Raw genomic sequence first — 27,934 nt, 5'->3', positions numbered from 1 at the left:
GACTCAAGACGACGCAGAGATCAGGGGTTTGAGTGGAGAATTCTGTTTACTGCAGAACTGGAGACACATCTGCCGCCATCTCAGCAGAGACTTTGGAGCATTCAGAAATAACCCGTTGTAAAATAGAGATCAAACTATAGTCTACATTATTTCATGTTTGTAAAATCTAAACCAAGTTTCATAGTTGTTAACATGTGAGCTATTTCTGGAAATCATGGTTAAGAAGGCTAAATGCTTTAAAAGTTTTAAGTTATTACAAACAAAAGTGTGTGATAGAACAGAAAAGTAAGTATGTATGGATGCCTATGTAAACTTGAGAATAATATGAGGATTTGGCAAAATCATTTCATAAGTCTCATAACTGAGCACCTGAAAATTTCCAAATAATCTAACTCTAAGGCAGAGTTCTGATAGCAGGCATGCACAGGAAATAAAATATGTCTTTCTTCTCGAATGCACTATTTTAACATGAAGTAACCAACACAGAGGGAATTTAAATCGAGACCTGAGTCTTGGGGAAGGGCCTCAGGTGACGCACCTGAATGGGGCCTACTGACATCAGTAGGTTCTTCAGCTGGACATCAGTAGTGGACGAAGAAAGCCCTTCAACAGACACGACACAGGGCTGAGGCTTACACTCCACCACTCGGAGGTTCTGCTTGTTCGGCATCAGGCGTCCCCGGCCCATCGCTCCTGCCACGCCTCGGCCTCTCCCGTGCATGAGGACCTGGCAAAAGCAAAGTATGATTTGACTTTGAAGCTTTGGATTTTCTTCCCACAGCTGCTAAGATTATACAAGTGGGCAAACAACTCAGAATCCGTTACAACATACCACGAGCTACAGGACCATCTGTACTTTTCACCCACTACCAGAGCAGGGTTTAATGTCGAAGTGAAACCATCCCCAGCAAGTCTGGGTGGAGGCAAAGGAGGGAAAGAGAAGAGCTAAGTGTGACTCTATGTCCGGACCAAGTGCAATATGGGTAGGCACTTTCAGTGTAACCACTGTTGGCAGATGAAGCAGCAGGATCAGAGGGGCTAAGAAACTCGTTTGGGTCTGGTCCTAACAGCCCCAGAGGCCAAAGTTCTCCTGGCGTACTCCAGGTCACACCCATGGGGACTGGTGCCACCACACACCCACCACAAGCCACAATGTTATGGACCCAAGTCTCCTCTTGACTCTGTGCGGCCGGCACCCTGAGAATCTGAAAGGCAGGTCCTGTAGCTGGGGTCACTTCTCAGCTGCTGCACGTCACCATCCCGCACATCACAGAGCTTTAACAACACCAACAAAATCCAAGCCACAACAATACCCGTGTCCCCCTGCCCACCACACAGTGATGATGTCTCTGTTCTAAAGCAGGGCCCAGACCTCAGGAGATTTTTAAGTTGTCCAGGGGTACAAAACCACTGTTCGAGGGTCTTTTAAAGACGAGGAGACAGCTGAAACTTCCTGGTATTTTCTAATTAGAAAAACAGATAAAGCACCAAGTGCCAAGTGCTTTCTCTAAAACAAAACTCCTCCTCTGCGGGGCAGTGGTAAAATGCAGGAGGCAGGAGGAACTGAACAGCACCAGGGCTTCCAGACATCCTAACCCAAATTCTGCCCTATAATCTGGGTACAAAGGGACAAAAATGACCCCCTGTTCATCACAGAAAAGTGCAGAGAGGAAGGTAAATGGAAATCAGAATGGAACCTTTGCACATGAACGGGCACCGAACAAAAGGAAATGCATACAAAACGACATTTCTTAATATTCCCCAGAAGGCAGCAAAACTCCACCCGGGAAGTGAGTTTTTGAAAAGTGCAAAAGGATATTTCAAGAGAAGTCACATTGGAAAACACATCAAAAGGTGCCCGTAAATCACATCAATAAGGACAAAAACCGTATGATCATTTCAACAGATGCACAAAAAGCATCTGACAAAGTATAACGTCCATTCATGGTAAAAACCAACAAAACAGGTCTAGAGGGAACATACCTCAACATGATAAAAGTTATATATGAAAAACCCACAGCCAACATCATACTCAATGGGAAAAACTGAGAGCTTTTCCCCAAATACCAGGAACAAGAAAGGGATGTCCACTCTCACCACTTTTATTCAACACAGGACTGGAAGTCCTAGCTACAGCAATCAGAAAAGAAAAAGAAATAAAAGGCATCTAAATTGGTAAGGAAGAAGTAAAACCCTATTTGCAGATCGCATGATACCACATACAGAAAACCCTAAGACTCCACCAAAAAACCACTAGAACTATCAATGAATTCAGTAAAATCACAAGATAAAAAAAAAAAAAAAATCAATGTACAGAAATCTGTTTATGAAATAACATAAAGAGAAATTAAGAAAACAATCCCATTTACAGTCACACCAAAAATAAGATACCGAGGAATAAACCTAACCAAAAGACCTGTACTCTGAAAACTATACAGCACTGGTGAAAGAAACTGAAGATGACACAAAGAAATGGAGAGACATTCCATGCTCATGGCTTGAAGAACAAATTACGTTAAAATGTCTATAACACCCCAAAGCAATCTACACATTTAATGCAATCCCTATCAAAATACCAACAGCATTTTTCACAGAACTAGAACAATCCTGAACTTTGTACAGAACTACGAAAGATCCCAAATAGCCAAAGCAATCTTGAAAGGGGAAAGCAAAGCTGGAGGCATCACAATTCCAGACTTCAAATTATATTACAGAGCTGTAGTGATCAAGACAGTATGGTACTGGCACAAAAACAAGACACCTAGATTAAGGGAACTGAATAGAAAAACAGAAATAAACCCACAACTCTATGGTCAATTAATCTTTGACAAAGGAGGCAAGAATATGCAATGGAAAAGACAGTCTCTTCAACAAGTGGTCTTGGGAAAACTGAACAGCCACATGCAGAAGAATGAAACCGAACCACTTCTTACACCATACACAAAAATAAACTCGAAATGGATTAAGGACCTAAATCCATAAAAATCCTAGAAGATCACAGGCAGTAATTTCTCTGATATTGGTCACAGTGACATTTTCCTAAATATGTCTCCTAAAGCAAGAGAAGCAAAAAAAAGCAAAGATAAACCACTGGGATCAAAATAAAAAGCTTCTACACAGCGAAGGAAACAATCAACAAAACTAAAAGGCAACCTACGGAATGGGAGAAGATATTTGCAAATGACATACCTGATAAAGGCCTAGTATCCAAAATACATAAAGAACTGATATAACTCAACACCCCAGAACCAAACAATCCAATTAAAAAATGGGCAGAAGACATGGCCAAAAGACATATGAAAAGACGCTCAACATCATGCATCACCATGAAAATGCTAATCAAAACAACAGTGAGATAATCACCTCACACCTCTCAGAATGGCTAAAATCAAAAACACAATAGCTGAACTATGGAAGCAGCCCAAGTGTCCATTTAAAGATGGAGAAAAAAATATGTGCTGTATGTATATATATATTACACACACACACACGGAATATTACTCAGCCATCAAAGAGAATGAAATCTTGCCATTTGCAATGATGTGGATGAAGCTAGAGAGTATTATTCGAAGCGAAATAAGCCAAAGAAAGACAAACACCATATGATTTCATTCTTATGTGGAATTTAAGAAAACAAATGTACAAAGAAAAAAGAGGCAAACCCAGAAACAGACTCTTAACTAGATCTAGAGAACACACTTGTCACCAGGGGGGAGTGGGTGGGTGGATGGCTGAGACAGGTGACGGGGTGAAGAGCACACTTAGCACAACGAGCACCAGGTAATCTATGGAATTCTGCAGAATCACTATACTGTACACCTGAAACTAATATAACACCGATGTTAACTATAATGGAATTAGGAAAAAAAGAAGTTGCAAGTAAAACTGGCTGGAAACCAGCAGTAAATATTCTTATGTTCTAGCTATAATGTTAGAATATTAATAACAATATTATTGTGTATTATTTATTATGTATTATTATGTATTATTATTAAAGGTGTATTCCTTATACACCAGGGACCATGCTTTTTATATGCATCTTCTAATGAAATCCTCCCAAGAGCCCACATGAGCTAGGAAACACTGCTGTCCTCACTTCACAGGAGAGGAGACGAAGGTTTCAGATGCGCACAGCTGTACGGGGAAGGGGGCCTTTAATGCCTCTCTCCTCATGTATCGGGGGACAGTCCCTGACTGAAGCCGGTTTAGTCCGGAGCAACCTTCAAAGACTGAAGTTAAGATTTAATGTCTGTCTTCTGTTGCTCCTACATCATCAAGTGCTTATAATATAGACAAAGTCACTTAAATACTTCAAAGACTCAGAATGGCCTTCATATTAGTACTATTACTACTTAGTAACAGTAGAAGGACAAGCTGACAGGGAGAGCTAGTAGACTGCAGAGCTTTCCAGAAGAAACTCAAAAGCCGGTGCTGCCGCCCTGCTTCCTCCCTTGCATAATTCCATCAGACAAGGGGCATCTGACTTACACACCAAAAGGCGACCTCACTGTCGGGCAGAGAGGTGAAGGCTTTGGGGAAGGAACAGAGACAGCTCCCCTACCAGCTGAGGGGAAGGGCTCCCTACTACAGGGACATAATGGGAGAAAGTCGGCCCACACTCCTCTCCTAGGGAAGGGTTTAAATTCAGTGCGCAAAAGGAGAACATGCACCTCCACGGAAGGTGTTCTGGATGGCCTTGTCTCTCATCAGAGAGTCGGAGTCAGAACGCTTTCAATCCCCTGGGCGAAGGAAGGAGGAAAGAACCAGAGTCGGGGCCACTTTCCTCAGACAGGTCCTTCACCCCCAAAGGCCTCGCTTTCCCACTTGTGAACTGGGGTAACAGCAAGGAAGTGGCTGAGCAAATGTCTCCGACGGGGATCTAGGAGCACAGGGTCGTCTCCAGGGCACGGGTCAGAGCTGCAGAAAACAGCCACACCCCCGGCTGTGCGGTCTTTCCCCGACTTCTCCCATTACAAAGTCACGAGAGGAAAGTCCTTTTGTGAACACAGGAGCTTTCAAAGCCAGAACAAAGGGGATTACTGTTCATTTATAAATTGACTTGAGCCCTCCTACTGTGCGCTATAGGCACGCCTATCTGAGAACTGTCCAAATGCCGAGCCCTGTAACTAGGAGAGCATCTAACTCTACTTCGCGGCGCTTGGCCTAGGTAACAGGCAGTACCTTCTTGGCCAGATGGACTCCCTGGATGCTCTTGATGCCCGGAGGGCCGGCCGAGTGCACGTGGGACGCCACCGGTGGGTGGTGGGGCTGCTGAAGGGCCCCCTTGGTCAGCGTCACCTTGCGGGCGGGCTGCTGCCTCACTTCTGGGGGCTGTGGGAGCCGCTGGGGTTGGCCCTCAGGGTGAAAAAAGCCGTCGCTCTCTCCTCCCTGCTGAAACAAGGCAGCGTGCTGGTCAGTACCTGCTTGGCCGGGCAGCCTTCCCCAGCATCAGGGAGTCCGCCTCGGTTGGTGCTCAAACGACAGCAAAACTATTTCAAACAAGTGAAAAACCAAACCTGTCATTTCACTAGAGCCACTAAGGAAATTTCTTATCTGACACTGTTTGGGTTTTCATATTTTTGAAATTTAAAGCATGAAGATCTTTAATTACTGTATCCACTCAAGAGGTCTGTGATTAAAGTAAGTGCTGTTTAGCCCAGTGAAAAACTGCTTAACTTTAAAAATACTTCATACTTAACATGCATTTGCCACTTTCAAGAGCGTTCTTGCTAAAATCTGACAGTTTGCACAGGCAGGGGTTTTAAACTTTTAACCTGTCTTCAGACCCAACGCGAAGTGGACTGTCCTCAGGATGCATCTCACTGGCTGTGGCCGTAGGCCCTGGGGACATAGCACTGACCCCTGGTCCCCTCCCGCACGCCCCCCACCCCACCTCCCGCTGAGACACCAGTGCCTCACCCTCTCAAGTCAGTGATTTCAGGATGGACTCGTGGGCCCTATTACAATAAGCTTTGCAAGGATCAGAAATCTAACCTTTAGAGTTTTACTAACAATCCTTGTTTCTTGACCTTAAAAATTGTTGAATTTTTTTAAAAAGAAAAGCACAGGCCCAAAATGGTGTCACTTAGAGCTCCCAAACTGGGGCTCGCGGAATAATCAACCTCCCCCAGAAACGTGGTCTTCACTGGTCAGTCAGGAAGTTTTCAATCAGCATGAAGAGCAGGGCCCTGTCTCATCCGCATAAGACAATCACTTTCCCCCTAAGGGAGAGCCACCTGCCTGAAACCATCCTTTTCTTTTGCCAGTAACTTTCTTGCCCTCTCCTCCTTCTATAAAAATCTCCCATTCTGTACACCTCCTGGGAGCCTCCTCTGCTTGCTGGATGGGATGCTGCCCAATTCACAAATCGTTTAATAAAGCCAATTAGATCTTTAAAATGTTCTCAGTCAAATTTTTGCTACTGAACATAGTCAAGCTGTACTATTTATGTTTACACCACCAGGCAGCATAAAAAAATCTCTCTGGATGGCGCCTGTTCAGTGTAAGTGCAGGATCTCTCCAAGAGAGTAGCGGGTGACCAAGAAAGGAAGTGTGGGCAGCAAGAAAATCCTATGTTGCCCTGTTAAATTACATAATCTGAGCAGAAATGGACGCCTGCAAGTGGACAGTAAGATTCTGATCTGGACAGCACGAGGCTCCGTTCCTCACACCCACAGGAGCTCCGGTGAGCGGTCAGTGAGCCCTGCCTTGCGGCCTGCTGAGCTGCACCAGTGTTCCCATAAAGAAGCTGGCTGAATCAGCTCAGCAGCAGCCTGTGGATTCTGTGCCTCGCTTTCTGCTCCCCTCTATACTTATCTTTTAGAGACAGTTTAATGAAATAAAGTGAAGGGACAGGGGCTGGGGCAAGATAGGTGTAGATAAGATTTGTGTAAAAACTGCCCAAAGTAATTGGGACCCAAGAGAAATGGGATTAAAACTGTCACCTGTGGCAGGGCTTCTGGCTGCGGCAACATGAAGGGGAGGGCAAATTTCCCCCCCCTTCCCCCCCCGGCAAATAAATACCTGACAAAACCATCCAGAACAAGCATTTTAGGTCTCTGGGAGTCAAGGAAAGTGAAGAGTCAAGGACCAGCACCTACTCCCGAGACCTGGCGTGCAGGGCCGAGGGCGGCAGGCGGAGCAAACTTGAGGGGAAGGGAACGGGGAACGCCCACCAACCTGTCCGCCCGAGGCCTTTCTGGAACAATAGCAGACCAGCCAGTAATCGGAAAAACACAATGGGAAATCCTGGAAATCAAAGACCTCCAGAAGGCCTAGGTAAGTGCCAGAGAGCCAGGGAAGCTCACCCAGGCAGGGAGCGGGTAGGGAGGACAATGAGCGGCGGCGGGCTCTGAGGGCCAGTGCCCACCCCCCACAAACCACCGGCCAATCTCTTCCTGAATGACTGTCTGGCCAACCAACAAGCTATGTAGCAACAGGGTCGAACCCTAGGAAGCCAGGCTAAGAAATGAAATAAGAATAAAAAAACTCATCAAAAAATATTCTGAACTGAATAAAAATACAACAAATCAAAATCTAGGGGATGCAACTAAAGAGTTATGTCAGAAAGGAAAAAAAATCTGAAATCAATAACCTGAGCTTTTATCTCAAGAAGCGAGGGGGAAAAAAAGGAAATCAAACCCAAAACACGAGGAAGGAAACAATAAGATCACAGCAAAAAGCAGTGACACAGGAAACAGAAAAACAATAGAGAAAAATCAATGAAACCAAAAGTTGCATTTTTGAGATCAACAAAACTGATGACCTCTAAACTGATCAAGAAAAAGGGAGAGAGAGGGCACAAATGACCAAAATCAGAAACGAGAGCAGAGGTCACCAGGACAGGCCCCACCAAAATGAAAAAGGCCATCATGAACAACTTTATACCAACAAGGCAGGCTGCGGAGGTGAAATGGACAGACTGCAGAAGAAATGCAAAACACCAAGACGGATTCAAGAATGAAGAGAAAACCTTTGAAAATCTGAGAAGACACTGAATTGGTAATGAAAAACCTCCTGCAAAGAAAAACCACTGTTTCAGGAAGAAGAGAGGAGAAGGAAGAACCTTCCCACTCATCCTCTGAGGCCGGCACGACCCGGAGAGAAACGCTGAGGACCTCACAGGAGAGGAAAGCCGCCAAAGCACACCCTCACAAACGTACGTGAAGCAAGGTCCCTACCAAAATATCAGCAACCTGACGCATCCACACAGAAAAGGCACCGCGCCTCATGCCCTAGCAACACTGACCCCAGGAAGGCAAGGCTGGCTGGACACTGCAAAACCAGTGAACGTTACCGAGCCACATGATCGCCTGCACTGGTGTAGGAAAAGCATGCTTGATTAAACCTCTCCACAAACAAGGGACAGAAGGAACCTCTGTCAACCCAGAAAGGGCATCTACTACAAATGGGCAGGTCACATCATGCTTGGTGAAGATGACTGAGTGCTTTCTCCTAAGGACCACTTGTATTCTCATTGCCCCGACTGGTCAGGGACACTCGGTTTACCTATCAGTCACCTGGGGAGAGTTCTAATCTGAGCCATCCTGGGCTTTAACCCAGAATCCATCCAATTAGACCCTGTGGAGCTGGGACCCAGAAAGGAACGTATTTTAAAGGCTCTGTGGGTGATGGCTGTCCAGCTGATGGCTGAACCAGACGGGGGCCCCCTGTGCTCCGATTCTGCGCCTCCATCAAGTGCATTACCACCGCCAGCTGACAGCCACTCCGACCTCACAGAGGAAGATCCCCAAATGACAATGGAAGCACTGTGGGAAGATCATCACCATTAAGAAACGTTTAAGCTGCTAGTCTGTGTTTCTAAAAGCTGCCCCACAGCTCTTCCACCCAAGCTGTGAGCTGGTGCCCCGGCCAGGCAGGGGCCGCCTATTCTAGCTGCATAATGTTTCAAAGTCTTTACCTTAAAAAGCTATGTGACCTCTATTTTTGGATATGCTTGAATTCTTTTCTTTGGGGAGGGTGTAGGGAGGGACAGAGGCAGAGGGAGGGGGAGGGAGGGAGAGGGAGAAAGAGGAAGAGAGAGAGAATCTCAAGCAGACTCCACAACCAGTGCAGAGCCCGACACAGGGCTTGAGCCCATGACCCTGAGAACACGACCTGAGTGCAAATCAGGAATCAGACCCTTAGCCGACTGAGCCACCCGGGCGCCCCTTGCATTTTTCTAGGCCATAAAGTTGAAGCATTTAAGGACATATACCACATATCCTCATCTTTCTCAAGAGCCAGTGATCCATCATTTATTAATTCATCTGAAATCCTGAAATTCTCTTAGTACAGGATTCACAGATTTCCTATGCATGTTGAGTCAGGCAGTCCTTAATAACACTCCTCTTTTTCCCATGAGCTGACACTTCACACTAAGCCCCAGGCCCCACAAGAGGCTGGGTGTTAGGCACAGGCAGGGCCAGCTCAGCAAACTCTGCACACAGCTCAGCTATACAAGAGTCTACTGACTGACTCTCCAACTTCCACCCAATTCACCCATGTGAATAAATGAACTGGCTAGGTACTGGTTAGCTCTATGGGAAAGCCTTCCATTGTAGGGACTTCAGGGGTCTAAATAAACTCCCTGGGAGCCTACCCGACAAGGTAAAAGTTCGAGGATCCCTAGAGCATACACTATCCTGCAAGCATCTACAAAAACCAGAGGTTGAGACCCTATCATCCTGTTTTGCTCACTAAACCAAAATTTCTTGTATACATCAAAGGTACTGAGGTTATCTACTGAATGAATCAATAAATAGTGCATCATACTTTTGAAAATTCTCAATGTGCTAGAAAAAAGATGACAGTACCAGGAACTCTAGGTTACAGCCACACCAATTAGTACACCAGTATGTACTCAATGTAACTATGACAGTAAACAGGTCAGCTTCCAAGGCCGCCGCACTGTCTCGTGCATCAGGAACCATTATGCCACGCTGCAGAACAGATAATGAGCCGGTATGCACGGCCTAAGAGGGATGATGTCCATATAGATCATAGACAAAAAGAACGAATATTGTCATCATGTTTTTCTTTAGTAAGCCAAAGCTAAAAACATGATCTAGATAGTGAACTTTAATTTAAAAAGAAGAGCTTGCACCGAAAGTTAAGATACTGTAACTTGACTATTTGGAGGGAGACAATGTGTACACCTATTTGGATGACAAATATACAACACTGGAGATTTGATGGCTTTTAAACTGTGAACTGAATTGATAATATAAACATTTAGCCAAGAAACACTCCAAATAATAAAAATTCTCTTCACTGTCATATTGGGCAAGACTGGTGGTAATTTACTGTAAGAGGAGATGCTAATGTCAGATAAAAACCCTGAAAAACAAGGTTCTGAACTTTCATTTTCCTTTCAAGAAAAGTTTACTTTTTAAAGGAGGCTTGAGCCCCGAAGTTTAGGAAAAACAGGTACCACAAAAGCCTCTCCTTTCCTCATTTGTGAAGAGAAAAACTTAACTTTCCTTATGTAGAGTGGAGTATGAAAGCTTGTGATACCAAGAAAGGGTCCCAGTCATGGTGTAAAGGCCTCTTGTAGGGTTTTCTAAGAAATCACCTGAAAAGACACGGTGCTGACACCATTTCTGTGGATCTGCACCTCATCTCCTACCGTTCCGGCCCCCCCAGGGCACAACCTCTGGGCTATGGGGTCTCTGTCCTCCCCCCCGCTGCCTGGTCTGCATCCTCAGAGGACCCCACAGCACCCTCCTCCCCTGGGGGCTCCCCGGCCAGGACACGCTTTGTGCTTCTTCATACAGTAATCTCCACTGCTGTTCTGCTCCCGTTTGCCGGAAGGGGAGCCCCACGGGAGGCACTGGTCCCCACAGCATCCTCAGGAGAGAGAACAGAGCAGGTGGATGACAAACGCTTGTTGAGTTAACGATGCACACAGAAAGGGGGATGTTTCAGGCAGGGATTATGATGACTGCCCAGCTTCCAGGAAAAAAAATTCCTATCAGTTGTTTATTGGAAAGTGGGAGGAAGCCCTAGGTAAGCTCTGGAGTTGCTCATATTCGGGGCAATTTTTTATACCTTCTACAGCTGTAAATGACAAACTCTATAACATAAATTTCCAAGGCACTCCTAGGATCCTGATCACCAAGAGGTTAGGTATGATCAACACACCCCACTGTCGGGAGGGTGGGAGGAGCTAATGTTCCTGGAATGTCTGCAGTGTGACAAGAAGTGTACTGTACAGACATCATTTTCCTTCAATCCTCCCTTCAAGGTCAATCTATTACCCTCATTTTGCAAATGAGAAACCCGAGGCCCTTGGTCACAGGGTACCTGCCGGGACTTCCTGTGTCTGTGGTCCGACGCTACTTCCTAAGGGAAGGACTACACCTGAACACAACTGTTTTCAGCAAAAGTTGAAACAAAAAAAAGACTACCCCCTCCTGCAACTGCAAGAAGGGTCACTACGATGCTATGCGTCTGTTTTTCTAAACCACACAGCTGAGCACTCAAGGCTTAAATAGAAGTTACTCCATTTTGTAAGAAAAGTGAGGTTTCCTTTCTTCAACGGACAGAAAAATTATTCTCTTTCAAATCAGCACAATGGAAAGCTAATTCTTACATTCCAGAACTATTCCAGTTAACACGTGGAAAATCGTCAGTGCACTCCTGACTAGGCTCTGGGCAGGAACATACTGCTAACGCCCTACACTCACACACAGACCCAGACAGCGGTCAAGGAGAAGCAAACCGAATGCGCCCACGCAACTGGAATCTTCTGCAACTTATACAACAGTTCCGGCACTGAAAGAGGTCCTGAAATGATTAGTACTTCAGTATATACATTTGAAAATACTGTTGAGCTCAAATTAGGAATTTCAGAAACCTGCCAACATTTACATAGGAAATAACTGGTCGTCTGTGGACGGCAAATGACGTCCTCTTCAAAAAAAGTCAGTTCACTCTGAAAGTGCATCTCTCTATGTGGCCCCGCCCTCCTTCACACTCCTTGCACAGCAGTGTGTGTAGATGCGATTTTAAGGATCTGCCACTTCCTCTAAACACAGATGAGGGGGAAAAAAGTTTAGTCTATCTTAGACCAAACCAGAAATATTTTGTTGGCTGTCTTCACAAATGATTCTCTTTTAATGAATACTGTAAAAATGTCTTTTCGGAGTTGTTTTCCTTTTTAAATATAAGAGGTACTACCTGAATTAAGTAAGCCTAGGGAACACTTTATATCAGCTTAATCATTACCAAAAAATGAGGTTTGTAGCCACCAACATTAGCAGGACAAATTTATTTATAACAAATGGTTTAAATGTATAGATAAAAATGCCCATTGATACTGTCAGGGCTTCTTGCAATTTGACAGATCAAATCTTATTTTCATTCTTAAACCCCATGAAGAAGTGATATCACTGACTTGCATTCACTAGTGAGCAAATTGATTAATCCCCCTCTATAGAAATCTCAACTCTTGATTACACCTATCAGAGGCTAAGCAGCATTATTCCAGAGTGACAACACTTGACAAATTCCCCAACCATTTTTCTCAGCTTTTGTGGCCCTGCTAGCTTGTATTAACCCTGATGAAAAATTAATTTCCCTTATCTTCTTCTAAACCCCAAAATCCAAATCCGCCAAACTGGCAACTCTTTCTGTAAAGGTATTATGAAAACCTCTAAAAGATTAATTGCATGTCTTCAGGTGACATTAAGTTAATTTCTGTACTCATGACAGACATTTGATACTCCGTACTGAGAGCACAGATAACATTGTCAGGACTCACACAAGGACAGTGGTTAGGGTCCCAGGGCAGCCTCTTATGAATTCTCCTTCCGATAAGGCCCACTTCACTGTCATGGCAATGCTGCTGATCTTACAGCCCACAGACCTCATGAAACAGGTTTCTATTAACTGCAACAATGCTGGGCCTAGCCCTGTAATCTTTAGAAAGCTCACCCGGAATCTGTACAATAAATGATATGCATGCTACGTGAAGTTTCTAAATATAAATACATTTAAGGCTCTATCTTGTCTTTGAAGACTACTCTTTAAAGGAGAAAAAGTAAAGTAAAATAACATTTTTTCCCCAGGTTCCTAGGTCAATTCCCTAATGAAACTGTTACAACGGAATAGGAGGTGAGATTATTTTACGTTTGCTGATTCTCTGCAATCAATTATCCTTACATGTAGCAAGCATGCAAAACATGTACACAGCTTAAGTCTACAGTGCTTTCCATAAAATTTCAGTAATGGGCCCACATGGGTTGAAGTGAAGCAACATCTCTAAGGTTAAAGAGACCAGGGCACACAGACCCTGTAAGTGCCTGGGCTTCCTGCGATGAAAGGACCTGACTGGCCCATATGCTGGACTCTACGGTACAGTGCTAACATGGCAGAGGTCCTCAAGTGCCCACCCGCTTTCTCTCACCATTCTACCTTTCTGAGATGAGTCAAGTTTGGGGAAATCTTTAAAAAATAAAATTAACTGGCCTTTGGGGAAACAAAACAAAGCCCTGAGCCTGGGGCGGGGCGGGGGGGGGGGGGGGGGGGGAACCACCTGCCCAGGACTCTCCAGCCTCTCTCGCATGAATGGACCCCTCTGGAAAGGAAAGGGCAGCTGACGGTGAGACAGCGGGGCTGCTGCACGCTCAGGCTCTGCAGGCAGCAGGGCTCCTGGGAACTCGGGCGCTTCCCAGCTGAGCCCCCCACTTGGGTGGGGCTCCCAGACAGGAAGAGAAGCTTCCAGCTTGCCCTTGATGAGCAGCTTGGAAGGAGCTGCTTCCCTGAGGAGGTAACATGGCTCCTGTTCTTGGCAGTTACTGGAAGTCAGGAGAGGGAAGTTACCCAAGACACTGGAGACAGATTTCCTCCTCTGCTGGGGAGAATGAGTCAACACACCCTGATTCCTAGTACACATGAATTATTTCTGATTTAAGCACTTATTTACTCCCCAACATCATACCCCTAAAAAAAAACCCAAAAATTAACGTAGAGGGACTGATTCTAATGAACAACTGATTTTGCCCAAATTTAGAAGCCATATGTTTATTAAGAATGCTTAAAAAGTCTTTTCTCCGAAAGTTATTAATTCTGCCACTAAAGCATTTCAAAGCTCTTAAAAACAACTGTTTAGGGCGCCTGGGTGGCTCAGTTGGTTAAGCAACTGCCTTCGGCTCAGGTCATGATCCTGGAGTCCCGGGATCGAGTCCCGCATTGGGCTTCCTGCTCAGCGGGAAGTCTGCCTCTCCCTCTGACCCTCTTCCCTCTCGTGCTCTCTATCTCTCATTCTCTCTCTCTCAAATAAATAAATAAAATCTTAAAAAAAAAACAAACAAACAAACAACTGTTTATATTCAATAGCTTCTGCTCCAAAAGGAAGTTTGTGGAATATACATATTCTCCAAGATGTGACTAATAAGGATTTATGCCCCAAGTCTCTTCCTCTCTTCCGCAAGTTGCCTTGGGGCCCTGCTACTGCTTATGAGCACCTGTCACAGGGAAAGGACCCTGCAACCAATGAGGCCCACCCCCACCCCACCAACAGCCCCCCCTACTGGAGAGGGATGGAGCCTGCGAGGCAAAGGTCTGGACTCACCCTCGCCTCTGGCCCCAGCCCTCCTGGCTCCCCCACCTGGGTTACAGCAGATTCTCTTACACTCAGTCTCTCTGACCGTCTGGTCTTCCCAGAACCCTCCTATCCCAAGTCCACAGCAGCTCCGTCCTTTCGCACCTCACTCCCAACTCACTTCCACCTGACTCACTTCTTCCTGATTCTCGAGCGTGGTCTCAGCTCCCAGAGACTGCCTGACACAGCGTTAAGCTTCTGCCAGAAATCAAGCTAGTCAGGAGGGCTGTGAGGCAGCTCAGCACAGGTCACGGGGTGACCTCCACAGCGTGGGACGCACTCTGCCTTGGCCCGGGTCTCTGCACGAGAAGTCCTCACACACACCTGCCACTCAACACAACCCCAAAAAGTGCCAAACTGTTATGTACAACATAATCCCACTTTGTACACCGAACAAAGAAGGAGTTTGCGAGGGAACCATAAATGTTAGCGTGAAAAGACAACCAGAAGAATTAGTAACAAGAATTAATGCTATTTTTCCCCCATTTTGCTAACTGGTGGCATCCAAATGTCTGCAACAAACAGCTATTACTTTTACAACCAGAAGTATTCATGGAAAAAACACTGTTCTAATTCCTTCTTCGGTATTTCATTAAAGAAACCATACACAATGTCCAGATTCTTAAAGGGAAAAGATACTTTCTCAACTATTTCAACAAATGTCTTTTTAAATATTTATAACGTTCTTGAAACCGTCCTTAATCCTGGACACAAAAAGTGAATAGAAGTGCAAGCCCAGCCTCAGTCAGTAGCAGTAACCAGGAGACAGCTCCGCAAACCCGTGGCCAGGGCAGGGAGCGAGCGCAGGGCAGGTAGCCAGTGGGCCAGAGGCAGGAAACAGGCCACATCCGGAGAACGGGAGGCAGTGAAGGAGACCAATTCCAGTCCTACCTTCTCTGAGCAGGAGCTGCAACTCCCCAAAGGGTAACAGATGGCTCCAGCATGAACACTGCTGTCTCTAAATCCAAAGCTCAGGAGCTGTGCCTAGGACTCTCGGAGTATTAACACTAAAGGTAGAGCCTCAGAAAAAACCAGCAAGTAAAGACTAGTTTAGAAATATACTTTAAAAAAAAGCAAGGTTCAAATACTAGTCCATTATCTGTCTGCTAAAACTTTCCAATGGCCCTCACTGCTCTAATGATCAAGATCCGAGACCCAAAACATAAAACAACCTATAAAGCCCATCTCCAGACTTAACTTGTGTTCTGCACTCTGGTCAAGCCGGCCTTCCTACAGCTAGAAAACTGGCCATGACTTCCCTGCCACAGGACCTCATCAGTGCTCTCCCCCATCTGCCTAGAAGGCTCTTTCCTTTTCCCCTGCCCTCCCTGCTTCACCCAGGTAGCTGCTCCTCTTCAGCCAGTCACTTCATCAGTTCTCTCTATTCTGCTCTTCACAATGCCCGTCAGGGGCTGCTTTCCCTTCAGTCAGGACCTCTGCCCACACAGTACTTGGGCTGTTGAGCAGCTCCTACCCTCCTGATGCAGCTGAAGTAGCTGTTACTGCACGCAGGGCTCCTCAACCCCAAGTCACATCTGCTGGACACGCTCTTATCAACAGCTGCCCTGCTGATGAACGCCGGCACCAAGGTGGGACCCCCACCACAACAGTGACTGAGGAAGTGACAGCGCCTCCTACAGCTGTCAAAAGCCCTGCGGACATGCACAACAAACAGAACAAAATGCAGAACTACAACTTCGGACCCCTGCACATGCTAAGTCCACTGGGTCCCTGCCATTGCGGGGGAGGGGGGAACCCTCAGACACCCTTCCTCTTTGTACTGTGCACCTCAGCCACTGCCAAAAGAACATGCCTTGGCTAGCCTCCTTGTCCATCAAGACCCTCATTTTTAACATTTAAATAGTGACGTTACATTTTCTTGGAATTGCCACACAAGAACAATCCAAAAGATAAACTCAACACAGCAAAACGTCTGTTTTATTCATGTCAATGACCTGTTTCAAGAAATGTAGCTTACAATAGAAGCTCTTTTTGATTCATTCATCTGTCTTTGGAACTCACCATGGAAGGCTGGTCGTGCACGGACAGGGCCCAGAGCAGTGGCGCTCAGCAGACATACCCGGCGCCCTCTCTCCACTACACAGAGGCAGGATGACCAAGGAGCTGAGCAGAGAAAGTCCAGCATGAGCCTCATCATCTCCTTGCAGCAGATTTCAGGATGTGTTCAAAGAGTGACGGAGACACATCAACGAACACAGAGCCAGCCTGAAGGGGCTGTCACTGGCCCATGTGGGACAATTCAAACCTCAAAGCCAACAATGGTAGCAGTTTACTGGATAAAGTAAGAATCCATAAGCCCATATTGCTGTCAATAAATGAACCAGTAAGTAAGCAAGAGAAAAGAGGAAGCTATCACAGTAAGCACAGAGTGCTGACATTATAAAAACATCAGGGCTTACTAAAAACGTGAAAATCTTGACAAGAAATGAGACATTTCCATAGTCTCGAAGTATATTTCCATAAATTACTTATTAATTACGAAGAGTGAGACCGTAACCCTAGGGAGAGAGATTTGGCAAACACTACCTGGCTCAAGTGATCCGAGTTGCCAACACTGGACAGATGTGTCAGGGGCCTCAGGACAGGACCCACCGAGGACACAATGTCCTTCTGTGGGGTTCCTGCCGAAAGCACATAACCTAAAACAGCACGAGGAAAAGTAAGACAAACCCAAATTAAAGGACATTTGACAAGATCAGGAGCCTCCCCTCTTTAAAAAAGTCAAGGGCAAAACACACAAAGGCCGAGGTGTCCCAGAGTCCTGGGGACTATAACACAACACATGCCCCGGCGCTGGGCTAGGGCTGCGGCGCCGGGTTAGGAGAGCCGCGCCGGGCTGGGAGAGCCACGCCGGGCTGGGAGAGCCGCGCCGGGCTGGGAGAGCCACGCCGGGTTAGGAGAGCCGGGCCGGGCTGGGAGAGCCGCGCTGTGTCAATGCGGCGCCTCCTGAGTTGTGATGACGTGGGCCTATGGTTGTGCAAGAGGGCAGCTCACAGCTGAGGAGGGACATGGCGTGGCCCCAGTGTACTCCCCAACAGTGAGACAGGTGTGTGAGTGTGGGGAGGGCAAAGAGAAACAGCGGCAATGCAATGGGGCAAAACGTAAACTGGTGGGCGCAGGAGGGTCCTGATACCATTTTTGCAACTTCTCTTAAATTGTAATTACATCAAAATAAAATGCCCTCCACCAAACACAGAAAAAGCAGGCATGTACATGTTACCTCTTCTACCACCTCCCTAAAGAAAATCTGAGAATAACTTCTGAGCGGGGGAGGGAGGGAAGGAACCGACAAATACAGTCCGACCGCCAAAAGCAAGCTCATATACACAAATAAATTGGGACCTTTTGCAAGCAGCATTTGACAGCCTTTTAAAAATAAAATGCTCTACCAACCAGTAGCTGGGTGGCCCTGGGCTCCCAACACAACCTCTCTTGAGACTTTTATTTTTAAAAATAAAAAGAATATCACAATTGGACAGCTGGCTTTCCTGCTGAGGCATTCACGCTTCTCCCATTTCTCTGTGTGGCCAGGAGAACAAAGGACTGTTTACTTAATGTGCTGCCAAATTCTTAAAATTTTTATTACCTCAATTAGAATAAAGCCGCTGAATTCAGAGTTTGCTTTCATTTTCTTACAGAGCACTAGAAACTGCCACTCTGACTCAGCCACTGCTCCTCCCTGGGGCTGCAAGGAGAGGGTAGTGGGTCGGCCTCCATGAGCGAGCAGCTCCCACAAGCCCGGGTGCCCGGCAGCTCCTCGCACCCGCTGCCTTGAATGCTCCCAGCCGACCTGGGGGAGCACGCCACATTTTCCTGAGGGGACTGGGGCCCACTGGGGCCACGGACCAAGGTTACCTGAAACCATGACCCAACGCGTCCTAACCTGGACACAGAGCCGCAACCCTGATGAAAGTCCTTAATAAGGAAGTACCTGTGGCACATAGCTTGTTCTAATTCTCTCTTTCTGGTGTGTGATCAAAAAGGAGGGCTGGATGACGACAGTTAAGTTTACACTGAGTTAAACACTTTACATTTCTGTATTTGCTCTGATATTACCTGAATAGTTTTCCAGGATTATGTATTGGTTATGAACAAAATTATGACTTAAAAAGATTGCTCTTTTGGTTTCTGTAAATTAAATACTTAAATTAAGTAGCTTTCTGAGAAATGAGCAAATGAATTTTTCCATATTTGAAGTAATAAAAAAAAGAACCATTCCATCACATACAGCTCTTTAGGTAGATCACTTACATGTAAGTAACCCTCAGGGAGGCATATGAAATTCTGGAAATCCTCAACAATATCCAACACTCTCCATAAACCACACTCTACACACACTTACTCCTTTTGTAGTCCCACCTAGCAAAGCCAGGCCACAAAACAGGAGTGGGGAAACTAAAATCCACATATGTACTGGTGAGCCTCTCAACACAGGTCTCTTTAAATAGCAAATTCCCCTAGTTTTCACCCCAGTGTTTTATATATAAAATGTGACCTAATTTGACTTACACAGAAATGTTCAAAGGTTCATTTAGGGCACATGGCAAGTTACAGCTGCACAGAGCCAGGATACCCCGTCCCTCACTCCACCGGGCCACGGGCCTTGTGCTTACACACATGTCAAAGTGCTAGAACAGGAAGGATGGAAACCCGGCCACTCTCCAGTCCTGTATCACACAACTCCTGCTATGCACCCATCATGACACTTTTCTCCTACTTCGGAATCCTTCTCAAGACTCTCCAGTCAGTCACTACCACTTGGGGTTGGCAAGAAAAATGAAACCTAACCATCACCCTCATTCGAGAAGCCCCCGCTAAAACTTTCCTGAATCAATTCTGCTACATACTCACTGAAAACAGAATATTATCCCTGATCAAGAATTAAGGAACACTTTGGAACAAGGCAGCAGCAAGAACAACCGTTATAAGTACAAATACTAAGAACCTTAGCTCTACCAACCAGTAGCTGGGTGGCCCTGGAGGTGGCCCAACACAACCTCTCTGAGACTGAATCTACTCACCGGTACCATGGGAATCCAAGTATCTCCCTCATAAAGGTACTCTGAGTACATGCTAAGCACTGATGTATGGTCAGCACTACTATTATAAGGCATGAAATCACAGACTGCATTCCTGGAGAGGGCCTTAGGAGCATCCCAAAAAGAAAGCAGACATTCATGGAATGACTTCCACATGCTAGAAGGCTCATTTACTCATTCCCACAACCACTTTATAACCCGGTCCACAGCCTGGAGACTGGGGCTCAGAGAAACAAACTGACACACACCCATGCAAATGCGGGTCCTCCTCACGCAGAGCCACACTGTTTCCACCACGTCACCCCACCACGGACGGATGGACAGACGGAAGCGGTCTGTCCTGGCAAGGGAGGGCTTCAACCGCTACCTTTCGTGAAAGGGAATTTCACAGCGACCAAGGACCAAGAAGATGCCAACAGAGAGCCCCCCATGAAAGTGAAGAACCACTCTTCAAGCTTTACCGTCCGTGCCGCTGGTCACCATGACTGTGAGAACCAATACCAATGAAGAATTTTTATTAAACTCTTTTTTGAAAATGCTTTCTATGCCTGTGATGCATTAGCCATAACAAAGAAATGATATAAAAGGACGAGAAATTCTCTTATGATGATTAGGGTGAATTAAAATCACTTTAAAAACAAAATAATAAAAAGGAAGATTTAAAAAACAACTACTGTCCTAAGACTCGGCTCTTTCACATATGAAAAAACCCAATTTAATAAAACCCAAAGATAAATTATTTGATTATAAATAATGAAATATGGAAGTAACAAGAGAGAACTCTGTATCGATTCACAAGGTAAAAGTACAGCTAGAGAATCCAAATTAAGTTTTAAGGTATTTCCAATTTGTTTTTTTTTTTTTAAGATTTTATTTATTTATTTATCTGACAGAGAGAGACACGGCGAGAGCAGGAACACAAGCAGGGGGAGTGGGAGAGGGAGAAGCAGGCTTCCCGTGGAGCAGGGAGCCCCATATGGGGCTTGACCCCAGGACCCTGGGGGATCCTGACCTGAGTCGAAGGCAGACAATGAGCCACCCAGGCGCCCCAAGGTATTTCCACTCTGTGTCAGAATAAGAGTCCCAAGACATTTCTGCTTCCCTAACCGTCCAAGGGACACCAATCTGAACTTTGATTCTCCACCAGGCCACTTTCTAGCATGACGCTATGCACTGCCATAGTCCCGTGTCCTCTCTGGAGACCAAACAGTAGAACCAGATGAGGCTAATGAATGCAAAAAATAATTTTTATATTTTTTAAAGATTTTATTTGACAGAGAGCGAGAGAGAGAGATCACAAGCATGCAGACAGGCAGGAAGAGGGAGAAGGAGAAGCAGGCTCTCCGTTGAGTAGGGAGCCCAATGCAGGGCTCGATCCCAGGACCCTGAGACCATGACCTGAGCCAAAGGCAGAAGCTTAACTGACTGAGCCACCCTGGCGTCCCTGGAAAGAATAATTTAATTGCATATATTTGATGCCAGTTTAGACTAGAAAAAAGTAAAGGAAACACACTGACTCTCTCCAGAGTAAATCTCACTAGGAAAACTCATAAATACAATATACTGTGCCTTTGTACTAACAGGATGTATACAAGTCCAGGGCTCACAACAAAATACAAGAACATGAACAGACAACGAGATGCTTTTATTCCATAAGTAATTATAAACCCGAAATGCATAAATACTATTCTGCACGGGTGTGATGTGCTAAGCCTGTCAGAGTCTTACCGGGGTGCTGGCTGAGCCCCAGGCATTAACGCCACAGCCCACAGAGGAAGAGAGAGGGCCAGGAGGGCCAGCAACAACAGTCAGGAGAAATGTGAGCTCACCCAGCGCCTAACAAAACAGTTTCCTCTTTGCATTACCTGCACCATTATGAATATGTCCTCTTAAGAACAGTTCCTACCCACACAAAAAAACCCAAGGCCTCTAGGGAAATAAGATTTTTTCTGGTTCAGAGAGAGACACACAAGGGTGATCCTGTGATAAGCTGAAAGTTGCCAACATGCTACTGCAGGACTTGTTGGAAAAAAATCCCAAGATACAGAACATGTTGGTTAGATAACTTAAAACTTAAGAATAAAAAAGAGAGGTGCGCCTGGGTGGCTCATTCGTTAAGCGTCTGCCTGCGGCTCAGGTCATGATCCCACAGTCCTGGGATCGAGCACCACACTTCGGGCTCCCTGCTCCGCGGGAAGCCTGCTTCTCCCTCTCCCACTCCCCCTGCTTGTGTTCCCTCTAGCTGTGTCTCCCTCTGTCAAATAAATAAATAAAATTAAAAAAAAAAAAAAAAGAATTAAAAAGAGCTAAAAAGTTGTTCCAAATTTTGGCAAGCAGCTGTTTTCACATAGCATTCCTCTGTGGTTTCTCTGCGTATTGTAAAATTATACAGCATGACTCTGGAATAGTCTTATAAAAAAATACATTTTTCCCCCAGTGGAGAAAAAAACAACGAAAATTTAAGTAGCTAAATTATTTTAAAGGAGAGGTGTTTATTAGTTTGAAAGCTGCTCTCTGAGAGCAGAGCAGTGAACTGCACCTCCCAGCCCATGAGAGGCCCTTACTTTACACCAGCCACACCACACACAACACCAACCATGAATGCCACGGGAAAAAGTCTGCTCCCAACCGTGGCCCCATGGCCCCATGACCCCTCCTCGCAAGTTTTTAACTCAAGTAAAAAAATGAGACATTGACAAAGTCCACCTAAACGAGACTTTGACAAAGTCAGCCTGAAACAAGGTCAAAACAGAAGATCACAGATACCATGAAACTGCTTAATGCTTGGGCTCTCGCCTGAAGAAAACAAATTCATACAATGATAAAACAAGCTAATGTGATAGAGGCCATCTGCTTGTCCACACTCTGAATCACAATGAATGGAGGTGAGAAAAAACAGATTTGAAGAAACAGCACAGCCTCTGCTGAAGATGGAATTTCCAATTCTTATTATTCTATCAAAGTTTTTCTTATCGCACGTGAGAAAGTCACACTTCTAGTCTACAGACCTAGAAATAAAATGGAACTCAACTCCTTAAACAACCAGCAACGAGCTGTTCCTGAGCCAGCACAGCCACACACCCCTCCACACCCCTCCCAGATGCATGGAGAGCCATGGCCGCCCGCACTCTTGGGTTTCACTGGCCTGCTAACAGCCTGCGTCTGCAGTTCTTCCCTCCTTCCTCAACGCACAGTACAGACGGCACATGAAGAGGAGCACCGCCCATCCTGACGCACAGTGCAGGGCCATCGACACAGGAGAGGCGAGTCACCTTCTGTGAGCAGGTCAAGAGCATGTGGCTCGGTAAGGAGGTACGGGTGCTAACGGAGTGTTCCCTGACAGAGAATCTTCCACAGGGGGGGCATCTGTCTGCGGCAACTGTGTTAATATTTTGAGTACAGAATTCATCCAAACCGCAATGACTGTGCCTCGCTAAAAATGATTTAGAAGGGGCAGCACCGTCCGAAAGGAAAGAAAGCAATGAAGCGCGCCCCACTTCTGAAAGCATGTGGTAAGATCATACGTTATTTCACTTTAGAATTCTGTTGCTCCTTTTGTTTTTTTACAACAGGGGAGATTAGCTTGAAAAGAGAAGACAGGAAACAGCCTCCAAAACAATGCTGCTTAAAAGGAGCCACACAATATACACACTTGCCCCCCACCCACAGGTGCTCACTGAATCTAGAGCTACACATAAAAGATTGTTTTGTGGTAAAGGAAATTTTATTTTTAAAACAAACTTGATGGTTCTATCACAAATTACCTACAAAAATAAGCTAAAACTGAGAAACACCTAGTTTGGGGACTGTCACATTGGTCTTCCATGAAGACTCAAGATAGACAACATGGGTCTCAGTCGGAAAGAGAATCTAAATGACAACTCTCGTCACCGACTGCAAGGACGGACAGGCTAGACCACCTGACTGTAACAGAGGCGGTTCCGACTTCCCTTTCTCCAAAACCCTTCTCTGGGAATTAGGACATTCTGAGTGAAGCACAGATTCCAAGAGGCACCAGTTACCTCGTCAACTTACCCCGCCTGACAACTTAATCACCCTGACCTTGGAGCTGACGTGCGGCCCATCTCCGCCACCGCTGTTTGCCCGGTGCATGACAGTCCTTTTCGCGCCCGGCTTGGCGTCCGGGGGCCGGCCCTGGAGGGACGCCACTCGAGCGGTCTGTGAGGGGGGTGGCGGCCCCTCCCCGTCCGCAGGTTTTACCTGCAGGACTTTGTGCTGAGCTGGACTCTGAGGTACGGTTCTGGCCTGTCTCAAAGGTTTCAACGGTTTCATCAGTTGTCCTTGATACTGCATGTTAGCACCAGATGGCACAAAATTTGACGTTTTGGGCTGAACATTGGAAAGAGTGACATCTTGGTTTTTCACGAGAAGTCTGTTTTTCACGTTTTGTCTGACCTGTGCACCTGGGAAGGGTAACAGTGGGTTCCCATTGGTGGGCGACGGGGAGGCCGCCGGCTGCTCCGGCTCCGCCGAGGCCGGGGGCAGGTGGAGCTGCTGCTGGGCCAGCCTCTCGAGCAGCTCCTTCTTCCGCGCTCCCGCCTGCTGCTGCCGGCGCAGCTCCTTCTGCTTGAGGATCTCTTCCCGAAGGCGCTTCTGCTCTTCAATCTTCAAGCGATACAGCCTCGTTTCTTCGTCTTCGTCTGGAAACTGCAAGAGAACACAGGCCTGCTTCAGTGCGGAGGACGAGGCGAGGGGGGCCGACCCGGGTTAGCGCAACAGACTAAGAAAATGCACCTTCCAAAAACGATCCATTCAGGATCGAAAAGAAGCCATTCAAAATCTGCCTGTAGACTTTACGTATAACCCCTTCCTCTGGGGAGGGGAAAAAATTACACACAGCTCAAGCTAATTTGGAAAATCTTATCAGAATATTAAAAACTATTGAAATAATGTAAATTTCCACTCATTTACAAGTTTGAAACCAATTAAACTGTTCATTTAAGATATCAAAATATGTTTCGAATGGAAAGGCAACGGTAGGGAGACCATGCTGTCACAGAGGTTTTATCTGGCTCTTCTCTGACGAACCAACAAAAGGTGGGTGTAAATGACCTGAAAGGGCCTGATTAGAACTATTGATTTTTCGTACAGAATTTTCAGCCTGATCTCAAACTCATTTGTCACAGAATAATTGGTTATAATGAACAGCACAAGTCAATCTCTCTGACCTTGAACTCATGCACTCTCCACAGAATCAAAATGCTGCCAATTGCAGTATTGGAATATTAATGGTATGTAAGGAGTGCTTTTAATATGCCAGCCCCAAACCACTCTGAAAGTCTACCCAAAAAATTTTTGAGAAAGTTCAGTAACTTTCATAAAAAGCATCCCATGAGGAAAGTTTACTAAAAGTTAAGCATTTGTTAAGAATTACAATAATTTTCTTTTTAAAAATCGTAGATACCCTAAACTGGAGATCCTTTACAAAAGAACATAATAGGATTTAATCTCGCTACAATTTAGCCAATAACAAATTAACCTTAAGAATTAGGAATTAAGACCAAAAGGCAGCTGAGGAGTCCGTGGGTGCTCCTAGAACCCACGCAATGACCTACAGGACAGAGTCGGGCCTCATGAGGACTTGCCGGGCATTTCAGAATCCATTCCAACCACCTTGGTTATCTGCTTGCAAAGTCTAAGACAGAGCTGAAACAGCAAATCTGAAGGCAGATAAGGGCTCAGGGAGACACCCCGAGCAAGACACGACGTTAGGAGAAGACAGACAAACGGGGATGAGGACACAGCTCAAAGCGGGGCCGCGGCCTTCAGGGAGAGGCAGACCGCCGGGGGAAGCGGCAGGTCCAGAGCGCCCGCTGTTTCAACACGGGAATAATCCACATTCTCCAAGGATTCTCCCCAAACAAGGAAGAATTAATGTATGTTCAGGTACACAGGAGGAAATACTTGTACAAAGATCTGTCCTTTATTACACCGTTACCAACTGGGCGAACGTAAGAGAATAAACCACGTTTACCCAAGCCAAACGAAGACAAGACTTCTTAAAAAGTAGAACAGTCTCACTCTTGGTCCCACTGCACACGTCCACAGAATGACAAGTGAACACATTAAGACATCCAACTCAGGGGCGCCTGGGCGGCTCAGTCGTTAAGCGTCGGCCTTCGGCTCAGGTCATGGTCCCAGGGTCCTGGGATCGAGACCCACATCGGGCTCCCTGCTCGGCGGGGAGCCTGCTTCTCCCTCTCCCCCTCCCCCTGCTTGTGTTCCTGGCTCTTGCTATCTCTGTGAAATAAATAAATAAAATCTTTAAAAAGACATCCAACTTACGCTACGGCTCCCTGCAAGTCTTGCTTCACATACAAAGCACCTGCTGGGTTCTAGAGAAAACTTCCCCAGAAGCCTGCTCCAATCAACTGCTGTGACAAGGACAGCCCAAAGTGGCCAGTGGTTTGCCTAAAGCTCATTTCACTCATTTTATTCAGCCACTGTTACTAGAAAAATAAAGTGTCACGAGACTTAATTTTTCTGAGCCAAATCAGGTTACATATACAAGGAGCTAGCTATTAGGACTATAAGCAAGATAAAATTTTTAGCAAAACTTTCTTTTTATAAACTACCCTGACCCACTTTATAAATCTACCTAATTTTTTCATATATTGATCTTAAAATAAAAAAACTCACCCCTTCTTCTAATATGATCTTAGTAAATGTTAACACTGTATTCTGACTTTGTGTTTACTTCCTCATGTGGTAACATTACATTACCACTGCTGCAAGAATTTATTGGGAAAACCTGGGCATGTGAGTGGTGCAGTTGGTTACACATCTGACCTTTTTTTTTTTTTAAGATTTTATTTATTCATTTGAGACACAGAGATACAGAGAGAAAGAGAGAGAGAGCATGCTTGAGCAGGGGGAGGGGGAGAGGGAGATGGAGAAGCAGGCTTCCCACTGAGCCGGGAGCCCGATGTGGGGCTTGGTCCCAGGACCCTGGGATCATGACCTGAGCCGAAGGCAGACGCTTAACCATCTGAGGCCACCCAGGCACCCCTAAACATCCAACTCTTGATTCTGGCTCAGGTCGTGATATCAGGGTCGTAAGATCAAGCCCCGAGTGAGGTTCCGCACTCAGCGAGGAGTCGGCTTGGGATTCCCTCTCCCTCTCCCTCTGCCCCTCCCCTCCACATGCTCTCTCTCTAAAAAATAAATAATAAATCTTATAAAAAATTTTTTATTAGGAAAATCTGACCCCACCCCCAAATTTCAATGGAAAGATAACTGATTAAGAAAACGTGACTTATTCTTTCACACCTATATTACCTCAGGAAATTCTTCACGCCGATATTTATATTATGTTAATAAATGATACTAACTTACTATATACATTCTACATCGTTTTTAAAAATACTGGTGTAACTTCCACATACTGATCTCTTCCCACATCTTAGACACAAAGGCCACTGCTAGCAATGGTGGACCCTTCCCTGGGCATGTTACTAACCTATGGACAGCAGACTCCTATGCTTGGTTAGAACCTACGTCTCACAGATACTGCTCAACTGCTGCATGTGTATTTCTAGGGAGCAGCCTGGGACTGAATCCCCATCGCACGGAAGCATCAGGTAAACAGATTCAATAATTCGCTACCCCCCCACCCCAGGAGATAACATGTTCTACAGCATCAACTACAACTACACAAACACAGAAACACTGCCTAACATCATAAACCCGTGAGGATGAAAGTGTGTCCCACATGGACAAGGTTGTTAGGTTCAAAGAAGGATGTGGTTGGACAAAGTGAAGGTTTCACGAAAAACTCACTGGACGAGAGTACACTAAGAGGTACAAGTTGATTATAAGGCTTCAAGTATTTTTTATTGAAAATGGTCTTACCTCTGGTTCTGTTTTTGCCTCCTCTTTGGGCTGAACCACAGGGCTGACTGGCTTGACTCTGGCTTCAGTCTTGCCCTGTGCGCTCCTGGGCCCACCCCCCGGCCTCGTGGGTGGGGACGTGCTGGCGATCGGCTTCCCGGGAGCTGCAGGTGTGGAAGAGCAGCGGCTGCTACTCATTTCCATCACGTGCGACGGCGCTATGGGCAACTCGCGCAGATTACTGTTTCTCGGAGCAGTTGGCTGCATTTGCTGCATTGGCCGTTTGGTTACATTCTGAGAAGTTGTATTCTACCACAAGAAGGAAGAAATGTGAATTACAACTGGATACTTGGAGAAAGAACATAAAAAGGCACGTGATTAGATAAAAATACTGTAAAAATCACTTTAATTAGTAAGT

The 27,934-nt window shown here is 45.8% G+C and overlaps 1 protein-coding gene across 12 annotated transcripts in view; it reads right to left on the bottom strand.

Annotated features, from left to right (window-relative positions):
- Positions 1-27,934, bottom strand: part of RBM33 (RNA binding motif protein 33) — a 127,500-nt gene that overhangs the window by 13,057 nt on the left and 86,509 nt on the right. For 4 of the 12 annotated variants that reach the window (XM_027573023.2, XM_027573021.2, XM_027573030.2 and 1 more), the window contains 4 exons: positions 27,538-27,825; positions 23,701-24,333; positions 5,182-5,391; positions 539-727 (listed from right to left, as the gene is read on the bottom strand). In XM_027573023.2, coding sequence (XP_027428824.1) covers positions 539-727; positions 5,182-5,391; positions 23,701-24,333; positions 27,538-27,825 — 1,320 coding nt within the window. The remainder of the gene's footprint in view (positions 1-538; positions 728-5,181; positions 5,392-23,700; positions 24,334-27,537; positions 27,826-27,934) is intronic. The other 8 variants (XM_027573022.2, XM_027573032.2, XM_027573024.2 and 5 more) reach the window with 7 other exon arrangements.

The sequence above is a fragment of the Zalophus californianus genome, chromosome 12 (genome assembly GCF_009762305.2).
Source record: "Zalophus californianus isolate mZalCal1 chromosome 12, mZalCal1.pri.v2, whole genome shotgun sequence".
NCBI lineage: Eukaryota > Metazoa > Chordata > Mammalia > Carnivora > Otariidae > Zalophus > Zalophus californianus.
Note: the sequence above shows the minus strand (reverse complement) of the source record. Positions and strands in the feature narration are given on the sequence as shown.